Source organism: Batrachochytrium dendrobatidis (assembly GCF_000203795.2).
Source record: "Batrachochytrium dendrobatidis JAM81 unplaced genomic scaffold BATDEscaffold_7, whole genome shotgun sequence".
NCBI lineage: Eukaryota > Fungi > Chytridiomycota > Chytridiomycetes > Rhizophydiales > Batrachochytrium > Batrachochytrium dendrobatidis.
In genome coordinates this window covers 699,142-724,705 of record NW_006281105.1, presented here as the reverse complement: position 1 = coordinate 724,705, position 25,564 = coordinate 699,142, and the positions used below count along the sequence as shown (strand labels likewise).

The 25,564-nt window shown below is 40.9% G+C and overlaps 8 protein-coding genes across 8 annotated transcripts; 6 read left to right on the top strand and 2 right to left on the bottom strand.

Moving 5' to 3' along the window:
• Positions 1-230: 230 nt before the first annotated feature.
• Positions 231-6,804, top strand: BATDEDRAFT_89128 (uncharacterized protein; the record flags this gene model as incomplete). Its single annotated transcript, XM_006679669.1, has 10 exons — positions 231-310; positions 476-589; positions 678-722; positions 819-1,305; positions 1,390-1,606; positions 1,716-3,904; positions 3,970-4,170; positions 4,271-6,058; positions 6,196-6,492; positions 6,569-6,804. The coding sequence occupies 10 exons, from the start codon at positions 231-233 to the stop codon at positions 6,701-6,703; spliced, it is 5,553 nt and encodes a 1,850-aa protein (XP_006679732.1). The 3' UTR covers positions 6,704-6,804.
• A 47-nt stretch (positions 6,805-6,851) lies between these two features.
• On the bottom strand, positions 6,852-8,381 carry BATDEDRAFT_89425 (uncharacterized protein; the record flags this gene model as incomplete). The annotated part of the gene is made up of 1 exon (XM_006679596.1): positions 6,852-8,381. One exon carries the CDS (start codon positions 8,379-8,381, stop codon positions 6,852-6,854), a length of 1,530 nt encoding a protein of 509 aa, XP_006679659.1.
• A 1,376-nt stretch (positions 8,382-9,757) lies between these two features.
• On the top strand, positions 9,758-10,769 carry BATDEDRAFT_89127 (uncharacterized protein; the record flags this gene model as incomplete). The annotated part of the gene is made up of 5 exons (XM_006679668.1): positions 9,758-9,891; positions 9,962-10,064; positions 10,155-10,277; positions 10,385-10,508; positions 10,584-10,769. 5 exons carry the CDS (start codon positions 9,758-9,760, stop codon positions 10,661-10,663), a joined length of 564 nt encoding a protein of 187 aa, XP_006679731.1. The 3' UTR covers positions 10,664-10,769.
• Positions 10,770-10,888: 119 nt separating this feature from the next.
• BATDEDRAFT_25475 (uncharacterized protein) lies at positions 10,889-12,598 on the bottom strand (the record flags this gene model as incomplete). The annotated part of the gene is made up of 2 exons (XM_006679399.1): positions 10,889-11,978; positions 12,135-12,598. 2 exons carry the CDS (start codon positions 12,596-12,598, stop codon positions 10,889-10,891), a joined length of 1,554 nt encoding a protein of 517 aa, XP_006679462.1.
• A 175-nt stretch (positions 12,599-12,773) lies between these two features.
• Positions 12,774-15,422, top strand: BATDEDRAFT_35259 (uncharacterized protein). Its single transcript, XM_006679494.1, has 2 exons — positions 12,774-13,102; positions 13,593-15,422. The coding sequence occupies exons 1-2, from the start codon at positions 12,780-12,782 to the stop codon at positions 15,301-15,303; spliced, it is 2,034 nt and encodes a 677-aa protein (XP_006679557.1). The 5' UTR covers positions 12,774-12,779; the 3' UTR covers positions 15,304-15,422.
• Positions 15,423-17,267: 1,845 nt separating this feature from the next.
• BATDEDRAFT_11777 (uncharacterized protein) lies at positions 17,268-18,440 on the top strand (the record flags this gene model as incomplete). The annotated part of the gene is made up of 1 exon (XM_006679275.1): positions 17,268-18,440. A coding segment is annotated over one exon (1,173 nt), but the record flags the coding sequence as incomplete, so codon positions are not given.
• Positions 18,441-19,670: 1,230 nt separating this feature from the next.
• BATDEDRAFT_35258 (uncharacterized protein) lies at positions 19,671-21,587 on the top strand (the record flags this gene model as incomplete). The annotated part of the gene is made up of 2 exons (XM_006679493.1): positions 19,671-20,322; positions 20,413-21,587. The coding sequence occupies 2 exons, from the start codon at positions 19,671-19,673 to the stop codon at positions 21,408-21,410; spliced, it is 1,650 nt and encodes a 549-aa protein (XP_006679556.1). The 3' UTR covers positions 21,411-21,587.
• Positions 21,588-22,107: 520 nt separating this feature from the next.
• BATDEDRAFT_89286 (uncharacterized protein) lies at positions 22,108-25,485 on the top strand (the record flags this gene model as incomplete). The annotated part of the gene is made up of 1 exon (XM_006679667.1): positions 22,108-25,485. The coding sequence occupies one exon, from the start codon at positions 22,108-22,110 to the stop codon at positions 25,483-25,485; it is 3,378 nt and encodes a 1,125-aa protein (XP_006679730.1).
• Positions 25,486-25,564: the final 79 nt, after the last annotated feature.

The following is a 25,564-nucleotide window of genomic DNA, read 5'->3' as shown; positions in this document are numbered from 1 at the left end:
TGAGGCTTTGATTGCTTTCTGGGAATAATATACAATGCTGCTTCAATGGCTGAATTTTGACTTGTATACTATTCAGGACTAACCTTTTCTCTCGATTTAATCTATTATGGGCGGATATCCATTAATTGCTGCAATCCGCTACTTGTCATTGTATTGGCTGATCTGGATCTAGATATATAATTCTCAAGTATCCTCTGAAACTTTCAGATAGAGTTTGGTTTTCTAAAATCATGTTTCAGTTGGTAACACTGCCTGGTCTCGATCTGGATCTGGTGCTGACTTTCTCCAACATCACCTGCAAGCTCATCAAGTAATATTTTGATTTGTTTGATCATCTTTATTTTTGGCTTTAGAGCATGTTGTAGTATTTTCTTTTATTCTCGACTGGGTATATATGATCAAACTAAAGCATTATTTGTGTGGGATTGAATATGTATTAATATATTGCTTCTCTATGTTTTCACTTTAAATATAGAAACAAGACGAAATTACCATCAGATGCCATGGTTTTGGATGGAGATTCTCTTGAGTGCTTGCTTTCCAAGTTCTTTTTTCCAAAACAAAAAGACCAAATGTATCCTGTTGCTAGGTAATTCAAATATATCTTGAATAGATGGTCTATTCTATATTGCAACTATCTCTTACCAAGTTCAATACACATGATATTGAATGTAAAGTAAAATTATTGGATCAGTGATCAAACTTGCCGGATACGCTCAAAGGTATGTCAGTTACACGCTATTGCTGGCCATCTTAAATATAAATATTACAAGGCTTTTAGATTTGTGTGCCAATCTCATCATAAAACTCAACTTTAGATTTTTCTCTCCAGAATTTGCTACGAAATTGCTCGAGTTGTATTTTCCTCGGATCAATATTCATTATTTTCCCAGCATGATCACTCGTCTTTCAGTTGTGATGCTTCTTCTTCCCGTAAATGTTGTTCCGATAGCACCAAAAGATATGACTGTTCATGTCAGTTTATCAGAAACTCCAAAGTTTTTTTGGATTTCAACCTTTTTTTCAATCTGGCAAATGGTTGTTAATGTCCCCACATACGATATGTTGTTTATTGACTTGTTTGGACGACTTGCCGAGGAACAGCTTGCTACCCCCGAGTACTGTGCTTGGACAGATGATCAGATTCGCGTAATCTTTACAATTGGCATGAAAAACTTTGGTCTTCCTATTGGCAGTGGATCTAGTGGCATGGAGCGTATGCCTATTCGAAAACACGATTCTGGTTTGCCCATACAACCAAACGGAAGCGACAAGAACATTCAATTGATGGAAGGCATGTCAAAAGTAGGTCTATTGTTTTTTATAACATTTGCATGGGCATGGTGTTAACACACGTTACTGTTCTATGTGATTGTTTGAACTTGTTAGAGCAAAGTGGAATATCTGGCCAAGTTTATTGTGTACACTATATTTCCACCGCAAGTCGATTCGAAACAATATTCTACCAAAACGCTCGAGCATTTAGAAATGTTGATTCAAGCTATTGAGAGCTTTTTCCATCCTTCAAATACAGGAAAATGGTCATTTCCTATTTCCCATTTTATCAAGACATTGTCTCAAGAGTTTGTCAGTCGTTGCAAAAATGGTATTTTAATCTTGTCTATTGAACTGGTCATGTAAAGTAGTTTAATCCAATTTATTTTAAATACTTGTCCTTGACATGTGATTTTGATCGTTTTATTTGCGTATGATAGAAGAAGACCCAGAAACTAAAGTTCCTCCGCATTACAGGATCACGGCTGATATCAAACAGCGATTTGTGATGCTTTTAAAAACCGTAGCATATTTGGGCATGTTTGGTAAAGATTCACGAGCTGTGGCATACTCCAACAGCACGCTCAAATATTTGTCTTGGATTGATCCTGAAGCAGTGTTTCCCAGTTTACTTGAACGAGTATATCCATCTCTTGAAGCTCTTAATGAGACTCACCGCACTATTTCGTGTATCTCTGCTCTCAATACCACTGCTCTTTCTCTTATACACTCAAGTCATTATCCTGACGGTGGCCATCATTTGACTTCACTGTTGCATCTTACGCTTCCAGGGTTGGATATTAACGACATTTCCAAATCAAACTCGACTTTAATGTTTATTAGCAACGCTATAATGACGGTTCCGATTTTTGACGTATCGGCAAGTAGCTATAGTATGCCTACTGGTATGGAAAAAGAAATAGTGTCGATTTATGAGTCTCATGAAAAGCGTCGTTTATCCACTGCTGAATTTGAATCATGGGTTTCCAAATACCTTGATCGAATCTTTGCCATTTTTGAAAATCTGCCTCAACAGTACGGTGCTGGTCAAGGATCAGAAATGACGGCAGAAACAACGCTGTTGGATATGTTGATGTACACCAGTGAGATGATATTTTCACAACTCTCTGATCAGCTGGAGAATATGGTTTTAAGAAAATTAGTCGATTTTTGTGGGTCCAATGTGATATCGTCTGCTACCAAAGCCATTGGGACTTTGTGCTGCATAGTGGCTCGTGCTAATCCACGTAAGCGACTGGCATTGTTTGTTCCGCTTTGCTGCAATAGTATTCGTGAAGAAATACATCACGGCGCAGGCTCAAAATTATGTAGCAAGCTGTCAGCCAACTCCAATCCGTTTAATTTCGCATCCATGTCAGATGCTGCTTTGCACTGGCACCAATCTATTCTTCTTTCGGTTGTTTTAAATTCTGGCGAAGCTTTGCTAGAGTATCAAAGTGAGATCTCATCTATTCTTGACGAATGTGTGACAAAGTGTGTTTCGCGAAGAGGGTACAAATGGGCAGGTAAACTACTTCGCAATATTCTTTTTAGTCTGACTCGTGTCTATCCCCGTGAAGCACGTAGTCATGCAAAGAAGCAATGGGAAAGCACCGAGTTTCAAGAATCGAGCCACATGCACTGGGGTGAGATGTGTACACTGGAAACCGTAGATATTCAATGGCATGTTCCTACCACTAAAGAAATCCAGTTTGCAAGGGTATTGCTAGAGCGGTATATGACACTTGCAACCTCTCAACTTGAGTTATACATCACATCTTTGACTTCTTCAGCAAGTCAGGCGAATCCTAGCGGTGGTGGTGTAGATATTGGCAAGTGGCTATCACTACTCAAAAACTGTTTATATGGATCTGCTATTTTACTTCAACCACAGCCATCCATGTCGCTGAATGACGAAATGGATGATCTGGATCATTACATGATGCGATTTCGTCGAATTCCACCGAATATAGGTGCTTGTTTCTCCGATCCAAACTCTGCTGAATACAAAGATTGTTTGTCTCAAAAAGAAACCAGTTACGACGTGCTTCATCGTCTTGCTAGAATCATGCATATACATTGCTCCAACGATGTTGAATCTATTCAAAGTTTACTTTCTTGCATGGATGTATGCATTTCATTTGCTGGTGTAAACACAGCTTCCTACGATTCATCTATGCGTTTATACAAGTACATGAAATCTAGTGTGTGTCTGACAGAAAATCAGAAAGCTTATCCGCGATGCCTGATTATTCAGCGCGAAAAACTGATTCATATGTCAAGACAAAAACAACTGAGCATGCAGCGTGAACTGACTCCAAAGCTGAGAATCATGATTGAGCAGGATTTACCTGTATTTTGTGTTTCTGGATACATTCCTGTACGAATTCGAGCACAAAAGGCTTTGACTGAGGCATTAAAGTGCTTCCCTGTAACAAGATTCATGGTTTTTCCAAAAGTTTTAAAGTATTTGGAACCAACTGCAATAGAAAATGAGTTGAGCTCAAGTCAGATGAAAGGTGCACTTTATCTTTTTCGATCTGGGGCTTTTCAGGAAATGGTACTGTATCACTGGAAATACACCCGTCTGTATTTAAATACTCTTGTTCGCGCTCAGCATGATGACAAGGTAAGTGTCGGGTTTGAAAGCTAAAGGTGGAATCATTTAAATCTCAATTTTTTATTTTGAAATAGCCTTCAGTACTCGAGTTGATTCGCAAAGCATATATTTTATTTTTGATGCAAATGTCTGGAGTATCGTACGTTACACCTTCTATTACTGATGCATTGATGAAGTTGATTACTGGACTTCATTGCGATGACGTGGCGCTATTGAAGACAAAAGCTCTTGTAAAGGAAAGATTTGAGAAAGCCAGAGTTGAATATCTTGAATTGGTATGTTTGGTTTTGAACTGCTTTTTCTTTGCAGTATGATTTTATCACATTTATTGAATTGTTTGTCGATGTTGCCATATCTTTATCTTAAAACATCAAGATCGAATCTCTAGTGTCGTTTGCACAAGACAATTCTTCTCATTGGCGATTCACTGCTATGGCTGCAAATCTTGTTGACGTACTTTTGAAAGTTGATGAGCCTGTATCGCCGACTATTATGCAGTTTGCAGTGTCTAATGTGATAAATGAGCACCCCATAATGCGCCGAAATTGTGTGTCGCTGCTGACACACATTTTGGTGATTCTTAAACATCGGGCTACAAAACAAGGCACTTCTTATATTGCTGAATTGAAAAAGCAGATTCCTCGTTCTGATCTCGTTCATCCATTTACCTTGGATTCAAATACCGACTCGTTGGAAAACACACAGTTTAATGACCAACTAGATTGCGGATGGCTAGCTCAACCTCATACACTCACTGTTTATAAAGGCGTTCGGGAATTTACGCAGGATGCAGTATTATCTTTCCACGATGCCACGTCAACAAAAGCTCATGACATTTTATTCAGCGGATTAGAGGATCCATCTTTTTGGACAATGATTGCAACGTATTCATCACAAGAGGCATCCAACTCAGTAGAGCCATTTTCCAATTCTACTGCAAACTTGGTGAAACGTATCGCCGGCTTATTTGAAGATGTTTTACTGAAGCACCTATCGCCAATTATTGAATCGTTTGTTGACAAACCGGAAAATAAGAGTGCTCAGCGAGCAGGGGCAGAGCTACTTGCAGGTGTTCTTCGTGGCGCAAAACATTGGTGCACACTTAAACAGAATGCGCTTTGGACATGGGCCATTCCACTTCTTTCGCGAGCATTTACACAGGCTACATCGGAAAGCATTCAGTACTGGATAGAATGTGTCAAGTTTGTAACACTAGCGCGAGATCCTCGCAGATTACGTCCTCTCATCAGCCTTATATTAGACAACAGTTTGGAACTATCACCAACATCTTTTTTTTCTGAAACCAAAAAGCTAGTTTTGGCTGGGACAATTGTGTCTGTTTTTGCAAACCATTTACGAGCTGTATCTGATAAGCTTTTGGATGGATATTTTAAAGTCATACAAAGCCCCTATGCACAAGTGAGAGAAAGTCTTGGTGCTTTGCTGAATCAACTTGTACAGCTACAATGGCATCCAAATGCAGCAAACACTACTGTATTGATGGAAGTGCATATGCAGGAGTGGGCCAAGGGAGGACCAAATTCAACCCAAATGTCTACTTACCATGGCGGGAGTTTGTCATCTAAAAGCCTAGATCAGTCTAATTGGCATGGAATAACTGTTCCTATTTATTTACAGGGACACGCTTCTATCTTGATTCAGAAACTGGTGAATGAACGTATGCCCCAATGGCGACTTCATCCTCGAGATCCCAGTTCCTCTTGTTCAGATTACGGAAATGCAAGCAAAACTCTTTTAGCATGGTTGACGGATGCTCTAATGTCATTCCGTGTTGCAGGGATATATCCATATATGCCTATGATGCTTCCTTTATTGTTTGAGATGCAGGAATTTTGGGATGGAGATTTACAAATTGGAGCAGCGGCTGTAGCTAAACTGTATCCACACTTTCACCATCATCCAAAGCTACTATGTGAAGCGTTAACCACGCTGCTTGATTTTTTGTCTGATCGAAATATGATGAAAAGTGATTCAGCAGCTGTAGATGAGATTCAGATGGTGGAATATGGATGGCATTTAAAAGTGAGAGTCATGCCTGTCTTGCAAGTCCTTTTTTTCCGGCATTTGCATATGATTCCACCTGCATTTATCAATCAGATTGTGATGGATGTGTCTGCTTGTCTTGGCGATCGACAAGTTGAGGTAAGCATTTATTGATTTTAACTGTATCTGCCATGACAAATGGAAATATGGGTCTGTTTATTTATATCGATCGAATACATTATATGCTGAGCAATCGCTGATATTGTGCATGTATATCTTTAAACTTGTGAGTTTAGGTACGACAAATGGCGTCAGTGACGCTTGGAGGTCTCGTAAGATGTTCACCCTATCCACCATTAATTTCGATGCTGACATCGACGTTTGAAAAGCAACTTGAACAAACTCGTCCTGCCAAAGACAAATCTAAAAGTCAACCTGCCGACATCAATGCAGCCGCACGACTAGTGAAACGCCATGCAGCCGTGCTTGGACTTGCAGCACTTGTACAGGCGTTTCCATATCATGCCCCCGAGTGGATGCCTAATATTCTAGTGGTACTTTCTACCTGTATTTCCGATTCAGCTCCTATCAGGGTAATTTTTCAACTGTTTGATTTTTAGTTGGTATGGATGATGGTGTTTTATGATTTGCTAACTCACTTTTTATTAGACAACGGTATCAAAGACGTTTGCTGATTTCAAGCGCACACATCAAGATAATTGGATGCAGGATAAACTAGTGTTTACTGAGGAGCAATTGACCGTATTATCTGATTTGCTTATTTCTCCAAGCTACTATGCCTAGTTTATATTGGCATTTGCTTGGTATTTATTCAAGGTGCTATAAATTTAAACAATGCAAATATTACTCTGTCAGATTTGTGTCAAAGAATACAAGTAAATACTTTAGACTGGCTTTTAAATCTAGTATTTGCAATCTATAGCAATTAAATTTATTTAGCTTGATTACGAAAAGGTATAGATAGAGAGTCTTTTAGCTGGGGGTGCAATCCATTGGATAATGGTCCAGTTCCATCATCAAAATTCCACATTGACTCCACATGATCCATGCTGACAGATTCATCCATGTATTTATGATGAGTCATAGCATCTAATGCACGTACTTTTTCTATTTCTCCTGATAAGCGGTACATGGATACAAGTGAATCATGTACCATTGGAACCAGATCTTTTCCTTCGTGTTGCAGTTCAGCAAACATGTTTTCAGCCTGTTGATAATGATACCCACGTGTACACGAAGTGACCAAACTCTCATCGACATCTTTCATTAAAGTAGTGCAATATATGGAATCGGATACATCCCACATGGGCTTTAATGTGTCGACATCATCTACTGCATGCTGATACACTTTATCAAACTTGCGTGTTATTAAAGAATGAGTTGCCGTATAGGACTGCAAAGGTGTAAAATGACTCGGCTCATTGGATTTAAGAAAATAACGACACTGATGTTTGGCATGAAAGAGAATAACAGCTGAAGCAGCATATGAATAGTCTGCACCAATTGATTTGACCGCATCCTGAACAAACTGTTTTCCAACCGAGTCCTGTGCCAAATAAGATGCAGTTTTTGGTTTTTGATCAGTGGAAAGTGAAGACGTCGTATGATGCGATATTGTAGTACATATATTAGATGATTGTTGATTTCCATATAACGGATGTCCAGCATATCGAAACTGTGATGTTTTCTGGTTATAATACTCGCGTTGAGATGTTACATGTCTAGCAATAGCTTTTCCCGAGTACATTGCATGATATCCAGAATACACAAGATACAGTATCAGCATGTGAAATCCATCTTGATTGTCATTAGATTGAAACTTTTGTAATCGAGTCAATGTATCGCTACTAGTATGGCGAATTCGACTGTTAGACTCTCGTTTGAACCATGCAGCAAGAATTGGTTTTGTTTTTTGTAATCGTTGTAGTGAAATGTACATGGTCAAAAACAATGATATGGTATGGCCGTTTGGCGAGATTCCCAGTTTCTGCAAATCTATCAGCATGTCTTGAGCTCGCTTACGAAGTCCAAGTCGACACAACCCATAGATGATAGAATTGAACCCAGATCGTACGGCTTCAATATCTTCTTTCGATGTATTTGAACACCTAGACATGGGTATATTCTCGAACCCGGGTTTGGTTGAGGGATCAGTACGACTTTTAAACTCATCGGTCATATTTTTCAAAATATTCAATGCCTCGTCTATTTTCTGTGTCTTTACCATGGCATAGATAACAACAGCAAGCTCGGGAAACATGAGTTTGATACCTCGTTTTTTGATATCAGAATACATCATCAAAACTTTGATAAAATCATTTTCTCTTGCTGCTTCCCTCATGAGTATTCCAAACGTACAAGAATCGGTCCATCCGTTGGTGTCCATCATTGTGAATACTTGAATGGCTTCAGAAATATAGCCGTTCGTTACAAGTGCTCTGATAAGCGCGTTGTTTAGCATAATAGTGTCTGCAAAAGGTTTTAATGAGTCTTTGGAGTGTTGTTGGGTTGATTGTGTAGAAAGTGACTGTGGAAGAGATAAGGCTATATCTACTGATTTCAAGTAGACAAATCCTTGAATTAGATGGCAGCCAACAGATGGGTGAATAAAGATTCCTATACGAGTGATAACAGAAACCATTTGTTGCAAACCATCAACTCGATTTCTTGCTATAAAGTAATGAACCAATTCCAAAAAAATCAAGGTCCAATCAGCACACGAATTTCTTATACCATCAGTCCAGATTTGGTAATCCGATACATCATGAGATAAGAGTGTTTGGCAAAATATATCAAAGCAAATATCGAGACTGTTGTTTTTGGTAGAGTTGAGAGTATGATTACAAGAAAAATATTGCCCATTCGAGTCGAGGTTGATACAGATATCGAAGCACTGATGCCATAGATCTATTCGAGTTTGAATATCTGTGACAAAGTCGGATTGTTTTTTGTGATGATCCAATTTCTGAAGCCACATGCATGCATTATTTGTATCTTTCTTTGCTATATATGCGGAAATAAGCATTATATATGTAGTTTCTAAAGCAGGATCAGACTGAAAACTATGACTTGCTGAATCACTGTTTGGTTTATTATTGCTGTTCCAGCTATCAAGCACCATTGCGGCCTGATCGACTCGATTGGAATTGACAAGTGATTCAAACTGTGAATGAAGAGAACCAGCAGAAGTTGGTAGGCTATTTGTGATCTGAGTATATGAATGCTGTGATTCATGAAAATGCCAATGTCGCATTGCTAAGCTGGTACATGTTGGCAATCGGTGTTGACGAAGCAAATGAAAGTGTCTGAATATAAATATGACTGGATGAGTTGAATATGGCATTGAGGTGGACGGCCATATCACACTACCACAATTTACAGTTAGAGATAAAGAGTATAAGAATGAAAAAAATGAAAAAAATGAGAAACTGCAATGACGAGTGTATATCACGTGTTTAAAACCATTCTGACAGCGAGCAGACTGCAGTCTTGATGAATTTTCTATAAAACTGTACGATTGGTTTAGGTTAGCGTATGCAGTGTAGATGGAATGCTAAAGATCGTGTCGGAGCAAAACCAAACGAGAAATATTGTTCTGTATTGAATTAAGAGCAACAAGTCTTGTCAATAAGCCAGATTATCGTGGTGCGCAAGACACGATTGATATTCCAGCCATTCAAATCAATACTCTACGAGTATTTGCAAAAGATCATCAAGAGTAATGGTTGCTGATCATCTCATTTTTCTCCATTGTCGCCAGCCACGAGAAATCGGATGGAAAGTTTCGAGACCAAAACTGCAATCTGAAAACGCTTGTCATTGACAACAACACATTGAATGGCATCTACCACATCCCATTGCTCTTCACTGGGACAGCTTCTGGAGTGCATCAACTTTGCTGCCATCAAGCACTCTTCTCAGCGACGCAAAGATCCAACAAAGACTCCTTACATCAACCACCCGATTGGAGTGTGAGTCTAATTCTGCATATCAACTCACTACCATTCAACTAAACAATCCGAGTTGACAATTTACTTGTAGTGCATATATATTATACTATGAAGGAAACGTAGAGGACTTGCCGACACTTTTAGCTGCTGTCCTTCATGATACTGTTGAAGACACTGAAACCTCGTTTGAAGAGGTATCTACTTAGTGACATGCATCATTCTAGTTTACATCATCATGATACTGATCGCTGTTCTCACTTGTATTGGATGGGATCTTAATAAAGATCACAGCCAAGTTTGGATCCGAGGTCTGTGAGATTGTCATGGCATGCACTGATGACAAGACTCTTCCATCTAAAGACAGAAAACGACTGCAGGTTGAAACTGCACCACACAAGTCGGACAAGGTATTTAGAAACGCTAATCCTGTGTATGCCTATATATTGGAGTCTATTTTGGATCTCACCAATAGGGTCTGTTGTGCATACTCACATCTTGGATACTTTATTGCCAGGCCAAGCTGGTTAAAATGGCTGACAAGATCTACAATCTAAGAGATCTGATGAGAGTGTTGCCAATGGGTTGGACCCAGCAGCGTGCCAACGAGTATTTTGCCTGGGCAAAGCAGGTCACTGATGGTGAGCGGATTTTCTAATACAACGATCGCTATCCAATTTCTACCAATATACTAATGCATTTTGATGGTAAAACAGGGTGTCGTGGAGTGAATGCTAAACTGGATGCCATTCTGAATGATATCTACAAGAAACAGGAAGCGTTGGAATCCATTTGATAAAAAGTTGATACGTAATATATTGTCTTGGACAATCCAAAACCTATTGAAACGCAATGCTTGAATGGCATGATAATAAATAACAAATAGTGTTTACTCGATAAGATCTGCAATAAATCAGCCATGTCTAAACAAGTATTTAATTCATACTCTCATGATGTATGTAGAAATCTATACATCGTTCAATTTAGTGTACCACTTTGAAGAACGAATCAAAAACAATTCTCAAGGCTGAGTGTCCGTATCTTCTGTCAAATCTGGGCTAACAGCAAGGGCAGCCATGATACCCTTTTGACCAGTAGTCAGATTATATCCTTGACCCCATCCACCCTCCCACATACTCATCAGCACGACATGATCGCCAATTGTCAAGTCTAGTTCATCGCTTTTCGTATGTTGATAATCAATCATCACTACACGAGGTTTACGACGACATCCCTGTGCCAACAGAGTTCTGTAACGCATCATTTCTTGATCGGTAAGAACTATATCAGTTTTTGTACCAACGTTCAATGTAGAAGTAGAGTCCAGTGCGTCTGCTTGTTGTTGGGCGGTCTGCATAAATACAGCATGAGCAGTAGCTCGTTTGGTAGAAGACATGCGAGCCGGACTCTTTTTGGAAAAGATACTACCCAGCTTAAAATCCATATGTGGCAATGTGCGATTCGTATGCGAATAAACTGCTTCCTTTTGAGTAGAATATTGCAAATTCTCGTCCATATACTTTTGGTTCTGTTTAGACTTGTGACGCCGAATAAGTATAGCTCCAGTCAGTGCACATAGACATACAAGACCCAGAGGAACCCCAACAGCAACACCAATCATGGAAGACGAGGTTGAAGATGCAGTGGCTAAACTGTCTTGAGGAAGTGAGCTACTGCCAGCTATGCTACCAGGAATATCTCCAGATGCTGTGGGATTCGATCCAGGAGCAGCAGTGCCAGAAGATGACGGGCCAGTGACATTTTTCGAGACATTGTTCTCATACATGTACATGCCTTTAGTGACTTCCAATCCAATGCGTGAGCAAAAGCCAGAAGAAATCTTCCATGGGCTTACAGACTGAGATACTGTGCAGTTTGCACATATACTATCTGAACATAGTTTCTGGACCATCTCGTCCTGCGAGATGCTTGATATAGCATACAGAGAATAAGATGGTTGTGTACTAGTGGTCAATATCTTGGTGCATTGATCGTAAACACGGACCAGTTGACGACGGATGACTGGACCAGAACATTGCGAGTCAGTAGATGGATCAAAGTAGTCTTTGACAAGGAATCTCGAGTATGGATCGTTATTTCCAGTGTACGGTCTAGTTTCAAGCAAGTTGATCAAAAAGGTTAGCACCAAAATCCAACAAGACTAAACAGCCACTTGGTTGTGGCCAAGCATTGGCTTCACTTGGCTGCTGCTCAATCGAGCCCCCACTTGCATCGATACAAAGATGCATAATCAATGGCAGTCTTACGTCAATGGGGCGCCGGGACTCAGGATCTGATACATATCCTGAGTGCAACTCTGCATGATCTTTTGAGTAGGCGGATATGCAGCAGTGATGTTCCCAGAGCAAGGCGGTGAACAGCCATTACCCGTGCATTGCCAGTAGTGGGTGATCGATGTGTCAGAGGCCTGCCAGAAGGACAATCCTTTACCAGAAATATAGTGACAAGACGGAGGCATTGATTCAGCACTCGATGGAGTGACAGAAAGACTTCTAGTTGGCACTACCCAGTCGTATGCACCAGCCAGTAAATCGACGTTATTTTGACCATTTACTATTGGGCGTTGAAAAGTAGGGCTGTTCCAGCATGACGGTGGTAGAACAGGGATGATGAGAGTAGATGGATCAGCAGCCAAACTGACATGAACTGTAATTGATACTGCAACAAAAATTGCTGCTCTAACGATCGGTTTCCCAGCAAATGAAACCATTCAAACTATCTTTATATGCAAGTTGGATTGATGGCTGATGCGAGTTTAAGTGCAGCGAATTGGAGGCGACAGCCTCCATAATATATTCGCGGGTCGCGCCATGGCATTTTCTCTATTCTCTCGTTTCTTTGCTGCTAGCTGTAAACTGCAGGATTAGTCTATCAAAGGCTTACTTGGCATAATGGTTTACAGCTATACGGTTATGGCTACCGCCATGATAGTAACAATGATTCAAGCTTTTCCTGTTCAACAATCAGAACCGCTACCAGACTTGTTCAGCCCCAAACTCGGTGTTCCTTTGCCTGCTACCGACACTCAAAATGACATCATGGCACTCTTGCCTACATTCTACTCTCCTCCAACTAAAATCGTTTGGGATGCCACTCCTTCTATCAATCAAACTCTGCCTGCGTTGAGTCTCGCTGAAATGGAGACTCTTGCCATGGCCAATCTGAGAGCAAACCTTGCTCTAGGTCCAGGCGTCGATATGGCATCCATCCGCTCGTAAGTAATCGTGTTGGAATTAAAACTGTTCACGTAAATGGAACACCCTGCAGTAATTGCCCTATTTTGCTTCAATGCAATGGTCGAGTTTCTTTGCACTTTCCTACTACAGATTGACTACATTGCCACCTCAATCGGCATTCTTAATTCTTCAAAACACAACGTCCATCATACAACACAATCAAACGATTCCTCTCCTCATGTGGCAGTCATACATTGTGCAATCACCAGATCCACTCATTGCAATCCAGATATTGAGTTTGGCTGTTCTGATCTTGCCAATCAAACTCTGTTGCATCCCAATCTCATACGCTTGTGTTTTAATTCAAGAAAACAGATTGTAAATTTCAAAAATACAACTGTAATATAGTTGATGACCAATTAAGCACTTTGGGCGTTAATTGACCTTCCATATATGGCATTATACTTTGATAACCCCACTCACCCTATAACTAACATATTAAATATTCTAAAAAATTCTATTAAACAGCCATGTCGGTGTTAATCAGTGCTATACCTATCTCAAACAGTCAGTCAATGGCGTTGAAATTGCAAATACTGCTGCAAGTGCGTCTGTTAGATTCACCGGACAGGTTTATTCTCGAACAAGTGCTTGGGTTAATATGAAGCCAGATGATCATCATCGGCTCGCTAAGCGGGCTGTCGACCCACAAAAAATCAATGCAACCCAAGCTGTCTTTTTTGTTGCTAAAACCCTTGGAAAGTCTATCACACCAGGCTCGATTCAAGAATCACCATCCACTGATGATTCAGGAAAAATCATACTTTCGGGTGCTAAATTCACCACTGCTGAAATTATCGCATCTTCAAAACTCTACATGACGCCCGATGGCTTGCACACCGTATGGGACCTAAGTATTCCTATGCCTGAAGCTTGGCTCAATGTTTTTGTAGATGATATCACTGGATCAATCCTTGGTGCTTCCAACTGGATGTCCTCTTTAAGCATTGTATCTAAAGATGACATTTCTAGTGGCTTGCAGAAGCGACAAAAAAGCACCATTCAACCTGTATCGTATCTCATTGTGCCATTAGGTGGACGAGATATTCGCACCTCAGTGGGCACCCAATTGGTCCAGAATCCAGAAGATTTAGTAGCCTCACCCCTTGGATGGCATAATACGGATAATGGCATTGGCAACATTGCATCTACGTTTGGCAACAATGTTATTGCACAAGAAAATAGAAAAAATCAGCCTAATCCAATTCTGGGACTTCGTCCATCAGTCAACACCTTTTCATTTCAATTTTCCGTTAACGATATCAAACAAAGTCCTGAAGAGTATGCTGATGCATCCATTGTAAATACCTTTGCCATGACAAATCTATACCATGATATCCTCTATCAATATGGATTCACTGAAGCGGCAGGTAATTTCCAGGTGAATAACTTTGGTCGTGGTGGAAAAGGAGGAGATCCAGTAATTGCCAATGTTCAAGACGGATCTGGAGTTAATAATGCCAACTTTGCCACTCCGCCTGATGGTCAAGCAGGCATAATGCGTATGTTTATATTTACTTCAGCAACACCTAATCGAGACGGCGCATTAGAGAACTCTGTTGCCTTGCACGAACTTACCCACGGATTATCCAATCGATTGACTGGAGGGCCAGCCAACGCCAATTGTTTGTCCTCTACCATTGCGCTAGGACTAGGTGAAGGTTGGTCTGACGTAGTTGCGCTGAGTTTAGAAGTATTACCCACCGACACGAGAAACGATGATCGTGTGATGGGTGCATATGTAACCAACAACCCTAAGCGTGGCATTCGCCTCTTTCCTTATTCAACCAACATGAACAACAACCCTCACACGTATGCTGATGTTCTTCGAAACTCAAATCGGCACTACATTGGAGAGATATGGGCTTCAATGTTGTGGGAATTATATTGGAACTTGGTAGAAAAACTTGGATTTTCCACCAATATTAAAGATGGTGCAAAATCTGGTAAAGGCAACACTGTATTTTTGCAGCTGATTGTGGATGGCATGAAGCTCCAGCCCTGCAATCCCACCTTTATTCAAGCACGAAATGCAATTGTAAGGGCAGATCGTGTTGCAAACAACGGAACTAACTTTTGTCTGATTGCAACAGCGTTTGCTAAGCGAGGTCTTGGCCAAGGCGTCAAAGATAACGAGTTTTACTTTAACGACTTCACCTTTCCTGCCAATTGCAACTAGTTTATATTTATGCCAAGCTTAAACTGCGTTACCAAGGGTTACTGTTGATGCTAACAAGATAAACGTTGCTTTTGTTTCTTGTACCAAATCATATCTTGTAATAAAAAGACATTTATATCATGCATTTTCTCAGTTTTCTTGGCAGGTAGAAACTGTATTCTGAATCGCTGAAGCCTGGTGTATGAATAAATGGAAGTTCCGCATAACTCAACTTGATATTTGCATCTAAATCAAACACTTGAACGATTCGATTAGTATACTTGAAGCTGGATTAAAACTCTCAAAACAGCGTCGGGATTCACTCGGACGCGAATACGGCTGTAATTTGAAATCTACTTGTTTGCATCATATTACCTATTTTGGCCGTAAGTTTGGTAGAACTAATGATTAGATACTACAAACAATGCTTTGAAATTAAAATCACATGCCAACACATGCTTAATGCTATTGAACATTGTCACAACACATGTGTATTAATTTAAATAATCAAAGTGGCTTCAATCGCGTGAGATTTACACCGCCATACCGCGACAGATGACGACTTGTTACACTCAGTCGACTGATTGGATATGAGTTTGAAATCAAGATAAGGTTGGCACTAAAGTTGGCCGCATCTACACTGGTTATGTGGCAGGTAAGGTATCAATAGATGGCGTAATGAATAGGTTTTTGTTTAAATAGCCCACATCTAGTATCCAGTTTATTTTCATCTACATTCAAACAATCTCGCCTGTTTATTGTTATCTGATCAGCAGTTTCCCATATGTTTTTTATCTCTACTTTTGTTTTTTCTTTAGCTACATCTTCGCTAGCTGCCCTTATACCCTCCAACAATGGCAATGCTCCAGTATCTCTTCCTGGATTTTATTCACCTAAACCTGTAGCCAATTTCTCTTCCCAACCCACTAAAGATTTGCTAGTGGATGAAATCTCCAAAACTGATCTCAAATCGCACGCCATGACTCAACTGCAGGACAGTCTGACTCTTGGCGATGGTGTTACCATTGTACCATCTACTTCGTAAGTTACACACCTGATGTTGAGTTGACTTGTCATATCAATGTATAATACACGTTCAAACTAGTGTGCATTCAACTGACACGAATGCAATACGTTGTAGATTTCAAGACAGCCATACAGGTGTGTATCATTGTTATGTCACGCAGGCCGTCAATAACGTTACAATTGCAAACTCTGTTGCATCTATTTCGACCGACAAATATGGGAACGTTATTTCCCAGACAAGCTCGTGGGTAAAGGTTCAGCCAAGCGACAATGCCAACAACTTTGCGAGTCTGAAAACAATTTCTTCTACTGACGCTCTGGTTGCTCTTGCTGCCTCCATGGGCATTTCTATTGACGGTAGTACTCTTACCGCGACTCCAAAAACAGAAGATCCCAATGTAATAGTGATTGGTGGTACACATGGGCTTACTGATCAAGAAATTACCGTAGAGTACAAGCTATACAAGACATCTTCGAGCCTGCGTCCTGTTTGGCAAGTTAGTCTCCCATTGAGTGTGTCGTGGATTTCAGCTTACGTTGACAAGGAAACTGGCTCGGTGCTTGGTGCGGCAGATTGGTCCTCATCTGCTGTACGAACTGAAAGTGGAAATATTATTCCACAAGGAATTCCTACTCAAAAGGAAAGCACATTGCTAAGGGAAGCGCAGAAAAGCCAATCTAAATCGGTAAACCAAAATGCAAGCCTTTTTAATGGCAGGCGATTTCAATCTACTACCAGTCAACGTCAAGTCGTACAACGTAGAAGAATCATTCGAACCTCTCGCAGATTGCCACCTACCTCCCGTAGATCTCAAGTACCTCGAAACCCACCCAATCGAGTACCTCAAGCCCCACCTGCTCCAGCACCCCAAGATCCGCCTACTCCAGAACCTCAAGCCCCACCTGCTCCAGCACCCCAAGATCCACCTGCTAGACCCAACCCTCAAACAAACGTTGGAATTCCATCATCATCTTATAGGGTTATTCCATTAGGTGGTCGCGACCCAAAAACATCCTCAACTGCTTTGATTCGAAATCCTGTTGATTCAACAGCTTCTCCATTTGGCTGGCATGATCTCAACAATGGAGATGGTTCTGTTTCTATTACCCGAGGCAATAATGTAGTTGCACATGACAACTCCAACAGAAGAGACAATCCCAACACTGGACTCGTTACTGCCCAGAATTTTGATTTTGATTTCAAGTTTGATGACAACCAGCAAGAGCCAGGACAATACAAGGATGCATCGATTACTAATGTCTTCTTCTTGTCAAATTCATATCATGACATTTTGTTCAAATATGGGTTTGATGAGCAGGCTGGTAATTTCCAAAACATCAATGCAGGCGGGTCCGGACGAGGCAATGATGGAATTATTGCACATGTGCAAGACGGAGAAAGGTTCAACAATGCGAATTTCTTTACGCCACCAGATGGACGGCCAGGCATCATGCGCATGTTTCTATTCAACAAAAGCAGACCTCGACGTGACTCAGGTCTTGATAACGGAATTGTGTTGCACGAGCTCACTCATGGTCTATCAACTCGTCTGACTGGTGGGCCTAGTAACTCCAACTGCCTTCAGTTTACTGAAGCTGGTGGTATGGGTGAAGGATGGTCAGATATCGTCGCTTTAGTTCTTGAAATGCTACCCACTGATACACCTGATACTACCAAGGTTGTTGGTGGATATTCAACCAATGATCCACGTGCAGGGGTTCGTTTTAATCCCTACTCCACCAGTACTAGTGTCAATCCAAGCACTTATGCGAGAATTCGCAGAAACACCGAGGTGCACGCTATTGGAGAGATCTGGGCATCTATGCTTTATGAAGTTTATTGGAATTTGGTAGAAAAACTTGGATTTTCCACCAATATTAAAGATGACGCAAAATCTGGTAAAGGCAATACTCTATTTTTGCAGCTTATTGTGGATGGCATGAAGCTTCAGCCCTGCAATCCAACTTTGATTCAAGCCAGAGATGCCATAATTCAAGCAGATAAAGTAGCAAATGGTGGTTCTAATTTCTGTGAAATTACTCGAGGATTTGCTAAACGAGGCATGGGTATCAGAGCAGTAGATAATGGTCGATTTGTCGACGACTTTACCAATGATAGCAGATGTGCTTAGTTTTATTACAAATGGCTACAAAACATGAGATTGAAGATGTAAATGAAAATTGTCAACAACCATTATTAGTGTATGTGCTTTGGAATGGTGCTTGCATAAAATTGATTCAACCGCACTTATGATTGAGTTTGTTCTTGTTTGATGATGTTGCTCTTTTGTAAATATTGCTAGATTGTTTGTGCTGATTTGAGTAACAGGAGTATCGATCGATCGTATCTCCTGTGCCACGGCAACAATCCGACTTGTTGGCACAGTCAGTTGTTGAACAATCTGCGCTACCACTTACTGCAACAGCAGTCTGCTTGATGCTATCAAAATGTCTTCAAACATGATAAATTGGGCTATTGAAATACAAAGATATTATCTCAGTATTTATACATTTACATAAAACTCGGGCCAAATCTGAATAAAGTACATTGAGCTGAAATGGACACGATAGAAATCAGCTTGAGCTAAATCTGAATTTAATTGTTTCAGAAACTATGTATTTACATAAAACTCGGCCAAATCTGAGTAAAGTACATTGAGTTGAAATGGACACGATAGAAACCGACTCGGGCTAAATCTGAATTTAGTTGTTTCAGCTGCGAATTCATTTAGTGGCGCCACCAAGTTGCCACTATCTATGCTTTTGAATGTTCAAATGCTACTATTTTCGTCATTGTATCTCTAGTTGGTTAAAATACTGCTGCTTATACATGCTTGACTGTACGTGGCACTTGGTGTTTGCTATAGTTATTTGAATATGATCAAAAAAAGTTTATCGGATTATTGACGAGTTCCCAAACAGAGCAGTAAATATTTGTTTAGATTCGCGTCGCTCATTCAGACTAATTATTGCGTACATCAAGCATCGGTGTGGGGCCACAATGCAACTATTGCGGGATACTCGTGTGCCGTTTTTGCCTACTTGGTTATCTTTGTGTATCTGTTTGAGATATGTACAGTGAGTCATGTGCCGTCCTATCAATACAACAGTGGCTTTCCATGCTCATCCTTCAAGCCTACTACTTATCAAAACAATTTTTATTTCCATTCTTGACCATTTCATATACTTACTACACTTATATTTTCTGGTCTGGTTACTTTACTGTCCTGATCATTTGTTAAATCACATATTCATTGACTCGAAGACTAATGGTTTTGTACATTTCAACTCCGACCCAGTCATGGTATAAATTCATGTTCATACTCTCGCTACTGTTCACATGTCTGTGCAATGCTCAGGTCATGTTTCCTGCCGAGGAAACTATTGACCAGAATGCAACACTTTCAACACAAGAGCCTGCACAAAAACCAATCTCTGAACCAACCTTAAATACAACTACTAGCTCGGGTCAATCACCCTCGCAGCCTGTATCCCAAACCCAGCAACCATCAGCCGTGACATGCTTTCAACTGCAAAAAACAACCATGTGTCCTAACCAAGAGGGTGGAATATTGTTCACTACTGCTCAGTATAACGACACTCAAACATTTGATTTATTTATTGACCAGCGCGCAGCAAATGCATCAAAGTATATTTCCGAATTCCAGGCTGGCTATCAATGTCCTGCATTCTCTGGCCAGGGCACAAGATTTCACCAGTCTCTTATATGCTCAATGCTGATAGATGCCTCCACTACCTTGTGCTCTACTACTGTCAGAGTCAACCCTAACATTGTTCCATTGTGCAAAGAAACTTGTACATCAGCCATCACTTCCTTGCAAGATATTTTCAAATCTCCTATATGCTCGCAATCGCCTTCGTCTGCTTCGTTGGAGAATAGAAACACAACAATGAGTGCATTCATGTCCTTCTGTTCACGCCAGCCCATGTCTAGCGCTGTTGGTGGGAAATGCCTCAATGGAAGTGCTCAGTTGGGAGAAGCATCAACATGTGGTCAGTTATAAAATGCATTGATTAGACTAAAATTCTTGACTTGAATGAGCAAGAGCAGTGAATTGACATTTTGCTGATAAATTATTATAGGATTTGTCACTACTCAAGAAGCTGCTACGTATTGCATTACCAATGCATTTGATCCCTGTTGTGCCAGTGTACCAAAATCTACAACACCTCCACCTACTAAAAACAATAGTGCGACTGCCAGACAGTTGGCTCTGCCAACACTCACTCCATACTCCAGCAAAAAGAATGTTTTGTTTATTGTTGTTTTTGCAGTGGTCGGTGTCGTTATTTTAATTTTTGGAGCTTCACTATCTCACTTTGGTATCAAGCGGATGCATGCCAGACAAATGAAAATGGCGCAAGAATCCTATTTGGCTTCTTTGAAATCAAAGAAACCAAGAAAGCATAATGACCATTTTGATTACAACATGGGCAAAAGCTCTGCCAATGATTATAGCATGAAATGGCAGGAAACTCTAATGAACGGTGGTGGTCAGCGTCGTAAATCCGGTGGTCCTCGTGGCCTTTTCCCCCAGGACAGTAATGCATTGCTTTACCCTCTATCTGTCGAAAGTGGTGGCCTTAACAGTTTTGCTAATACAAGCAGCAACTTGAGGAGTCTTGATTCTCTACGTGATGCATCGCACAGTAATTCTCCCAGCAACCACTCACGTTCATCCACAATTGTGCGTGATGATCAAGACTCCGAGACAAATAGTCCGGTAGAGCTTTCAAACAACCAACAAATTCTCAGCTACACTCAGCCACCCTCTCCAACGCCAGCCACCACTTCTCAATATACTGCCCTCAATGACCGGTTTATGCGTGCCTTTGCTACATATATTCCCAAAATGCCTGATGAGATTCCTTTGAGCATTGGCGATACTATCCTTGTCTACCAAGCTTATGATGACGGATGGGCATTAGGAAGAAATGTCAGCACCTCTGTTGAGGGCGTTTTCCCCATTGCCTGTGCCGAGTCAACATCGTATATTCCCCCTGATGAGATCAGCACTCTTCCCCGAAACGTGGACAACAGAGTTGTATCATTGATTGGAAGTTCAGTGAACGGAAACTAAATGGTAGCTGATCAATTGGCTAGACTCTCCACCTACTTTAAATTTGAGCCATTTGCATTCTATTTCTTGTAGTTGTATATCAAGGGCTATGATCCAACAAACATACATGGCAATATAAAAGCTACACATGATTGAATATCTGACTGTATTTTTACAAATAAACTATTTTTGAGGCAACATGTCTTTTGAATGTCGGTTGAAATTATATTCTAGCAAGTACGCAAATGGCACCTGCCATAAGACAGCCTTTTACATGTCTGCAAGTGCTCAAACAGCAGAAACCCCAATCAAATCTATCAAGCGATCTTCCATCTGGTGTCAGATTATACTGAAACATACAAGTGTCCACACCATTGACAGCCATCACTTTGGGGTTTTGCCATTATTCGATAAGTATGACAGCTGCAGAATCAAGTGCAGTATGATAGGGTTGATTCAAATATTTCAAAATTGACCCGTTAGGTGTTTGGATAACACTGATTAATTACCCGTACTATGGTCTGATGATAATCACCCCACTGTATGCTAAAATATTGCATGTTTTCATACTATAAAAGTAATTTTTGAGAATAGCAAATTCTGGTTTAAAATAATTGCCAAATAAATGGTAGATGGCGTTCCAATATACCCGGCACACACACGTCTACTACCAAGCAGACCCACAATCCATATCGATATAGTTCAACCAGAACGCAACATGAGTCTTCCTCTTGATCGTCATCCACAACGAGTGCAATCACTATACTATGCAGAGACATCTTCTATCAATTATCTATCAGCACCAGCCTCCCCTGGAATACCCACGCCCCAACGAGGATTGAATCCAATGCGTGCAACTCAAATTGCTGTTCGTGCTCGTCGTGCTCGTGAACGAAATCGTCACAACCAACACCATGGTGAATCATCTGATATACGAGATTCACTGCTAGATACTCCGCTACCGCTCTATTGTCCTTCATCAGCCATGCAATCTACAGATACCATTCAAGCCACGCCAATGGCATCTTCAATTAGCTCCTCAAACCCATCGGTCACCGCCAGCAGCGAGAAACAACTCATCCGCCTCGCCAGTACACAAGCCAGCAGCAGCCATTTTGAAAGTGGCAGCAGCATTGTGGCTAGGAATGGCGTCAATCATAACGATCGTAGCGACTCTTTTTTTGCTACAGAAATGTATGGGCGAGTTGCTGGTCATAGTCAACCTATTGGTGTAATTTCCGCCACATATCCAAGCACATGTCCTGAATTGAATTGCACATCACCCACCACAATCCAACCAACCATTCGAACATCCTCCATCACAGATGTAGGCGCTGCAGCCAATGATATGATCCCATCAGGCATTGGCTCTATTTCTTCCACTGACACTCGAACTATAGCGGCAGCACATACTTTATCTTATACTACCAATGTGGCTACACATACCACTTTAAAATCTAATCTACGAATAGAAACCACTGGTCCGTCGACTACTCCATGTGCTCCTTTAGCATCGCCAACACCTATTTTAAGCATCGCTCCTGGCGTATTAGAAACAACATCAACTTATTTCAACGAACCAACCTGCCCTGTATCAAGCGATCTCGTCTTTTCATCGATTAATATATCGCTTTTGGAAACCAATTTGCTCACCATTAGCAGCTACGCGGACAATGCATCGCCACTAATGGACCTAAATCTCGTCCAGGACCTCGTGCGACCTGTTATCAAACACCATTGGCCACTAGGAATCTCTGATGAATACATACACGGCCAGTCTGCCACATTTCGACTTAAAAAAGATCCGTGGATGGATCAAGGCACGCCTGAATTTATCCTGTCGAGTCGGATGCTGATTCTAGGACTGTTGAAAGTACTAACAGCCAATGGATGGTTTATGCTGTCTTCGTGTTCACCAATGTACTGCGTATCGGAAAAGCATACTATGTATTTTGGAAAATATAATAATCCCAATGACTCGATACTAAAACAGTATTTGCATCCACAATCTTCTAGCTCTTCAATTCAACCCATGCCAACCTTGGTAGAAAGTCCAACTGAAAGCAATAATCCAGTTCCCTCTTTAAACCATCAATCAGGATATGCTTCAAGTCCACCCATACCATCGACTCGAGATGTTTCGACTTTGGTGATAAACACGAATTCACCCATTACACCAAAGTTGGTGCCATTATCCCTAGCCACGTTGAAAGATAAAAAGCCTAGCTTGTTGACTTTGTTGGTATCCAAGATGCCATGGACAGACACGTCGAGTAGTTTAGCGTCTCCAGTAGTTGAACAACCTTCCAACTCTTTAGTGCATCCTTTAATTGCACAAACCAGTTTGTCTGAATTAATGTGGGACCAAGCAGACATGTTTTCCATTAGCTTTCGTGCCCCATATAGACTTCAGATCATTGGGCTCACTGATTCATTAGTAATTCCCAGCATTCGAAAGCACATTCAAATTGTATGGGCAGATGGGATTGCAGCTGAATCCCACGACTCGCAATCAGGAGTATTTGAGTTTATGCTCAATTCATCACGAGATGGTGGAAAAGGTGGTACAACAGCGATTGCATCACCGTCTCGGGCAGTATTTTCTCCAGCAGAAAGCGTGCTAGGTCACAGACTTATGGCTCGGTTGGTCATGGTGCTTCGTGAATTGCACAATTATGCCTTGTATACAAGCATTCGGTTTGCCGAACAACCTTTGGCATCTATTGGTGGTAGTTCCAACACAGTTTATTTTAATGGACTGCAAAAGTTTTGTGCATCTTCGCCTGCTACTACATTCTCGACATCAAAAAATACATGCTCCGATTCCTTCATTGTGTTTTGTCGTGCCACATCCAAGACCATGCCACTTCATGCTCAAAAAGTTGTCATGACAACAAACTCGAGTTTACCCCTTGTACCAAATACATCTGCGACTACAACCCACTCACCTATAGATATCACCGATACAATTTTTGATGATACAGATGACGAGGCACCAGAGGAAGAAAATGAAACTGCTGATGACGAACATCCAACAGCTGCAATGATCAATGCATACATATCTCCTCGAGCATCCTTGGTTCAATCACCACCGCGCATAATGCGATCTTTTGGTATCTATATCTATGGCAGCAACAATATTCGCACAACCACTCTTCACAAATCCTACATTACATGTATAAGTAGCCATCTTGCTCACCTTTCGCAAGTGATTAAGCATGGGCGAATCCTTGTTACACCTCAACGACATGATCGGGTGGTATCGCAAAGCATTCATTTTTTTCGTTTAAAAGGATCACCTTTCCAACCCACTCTAATCTCAGGACCAGTTTTGCATACCATTGCTGCTATTCTACAATGCGATTTAATGCGTGTTAGGATCTTGGTTGGTGTGCTAGACGGACTATATTGCGATACGTATATGCGGCCTGTTGGGGTATGCAACATCATCAACGATTGCGGAGGCGATTTGCCAATGCTAATTGTTGAAAGAGATCGAGATATAGCGGATTACTGGATTGAAAAAGAAAAGGAAACGAATCACAAAGAGGACAATGGTTGTAAAAATAATCCACCCGTTTCGATTGTATTCGCATTAGCCTTTTTAGTATCAGATTCAATTGAAATGGTGCTGCCTTTTGAAATACCTAAAATATCAAATCCGGCTAATGGAAGTCATAGCACAAAAGAGGCGGGAATGCAATCTAGTGTCTTTCTCGCTCGTCGTGCCATTTCAGTGGTTCAAGATGTTGTATCAAAATTCGTAAATGCAGCACCTTCCATTAAAGCAAATTACAAAATATCTACTTATGCCAATCCGGCCAGCTCTAAAAAAGTTACAACGCATGTTACTTGGAAAATAGGAGGAACTCCCTGGGAGACAACAATTGATATGACCGAAAAGCAAATGACTGATCATACTACAAAGGCTAGAGATCTAGTTGGTGCATTAGTGAAAGCGCTGTTCAAGACTGGGTTTGGCGTGGGTATTGCAGCAAATATCTCGACCAAGATTCCTGGAAACGATACTTTATTTTTTTCTGCTTCGTCAATCTCTGTCAAAAGCATGGATACTATTCAAGAGTCATGCCAGTAACCTTGTCCACGCAGTTCTGGCATCCAAGCCAATGATTTTGTTATATTGGCAGATGCGACCCAATAAAAACCCTTGAATC

Excerpts from the sequence above, each read along its gene's own strand:
- BATDEDRAFT_35259 (XM_006679494.1), top strand. The coding sequence starts at position 12,780 with ATGGTTTACAGCTATACGGTTATGGCTACCGCCATGATAGTAACAATG. Across the intron at positions 13,103-13,592 it reads GATATGGCATCCATCCGCTC|CCATGTCGGTGTTAATCAGT; the intron begins GTAAGTAATCGT and ends TCTATTAAACAG.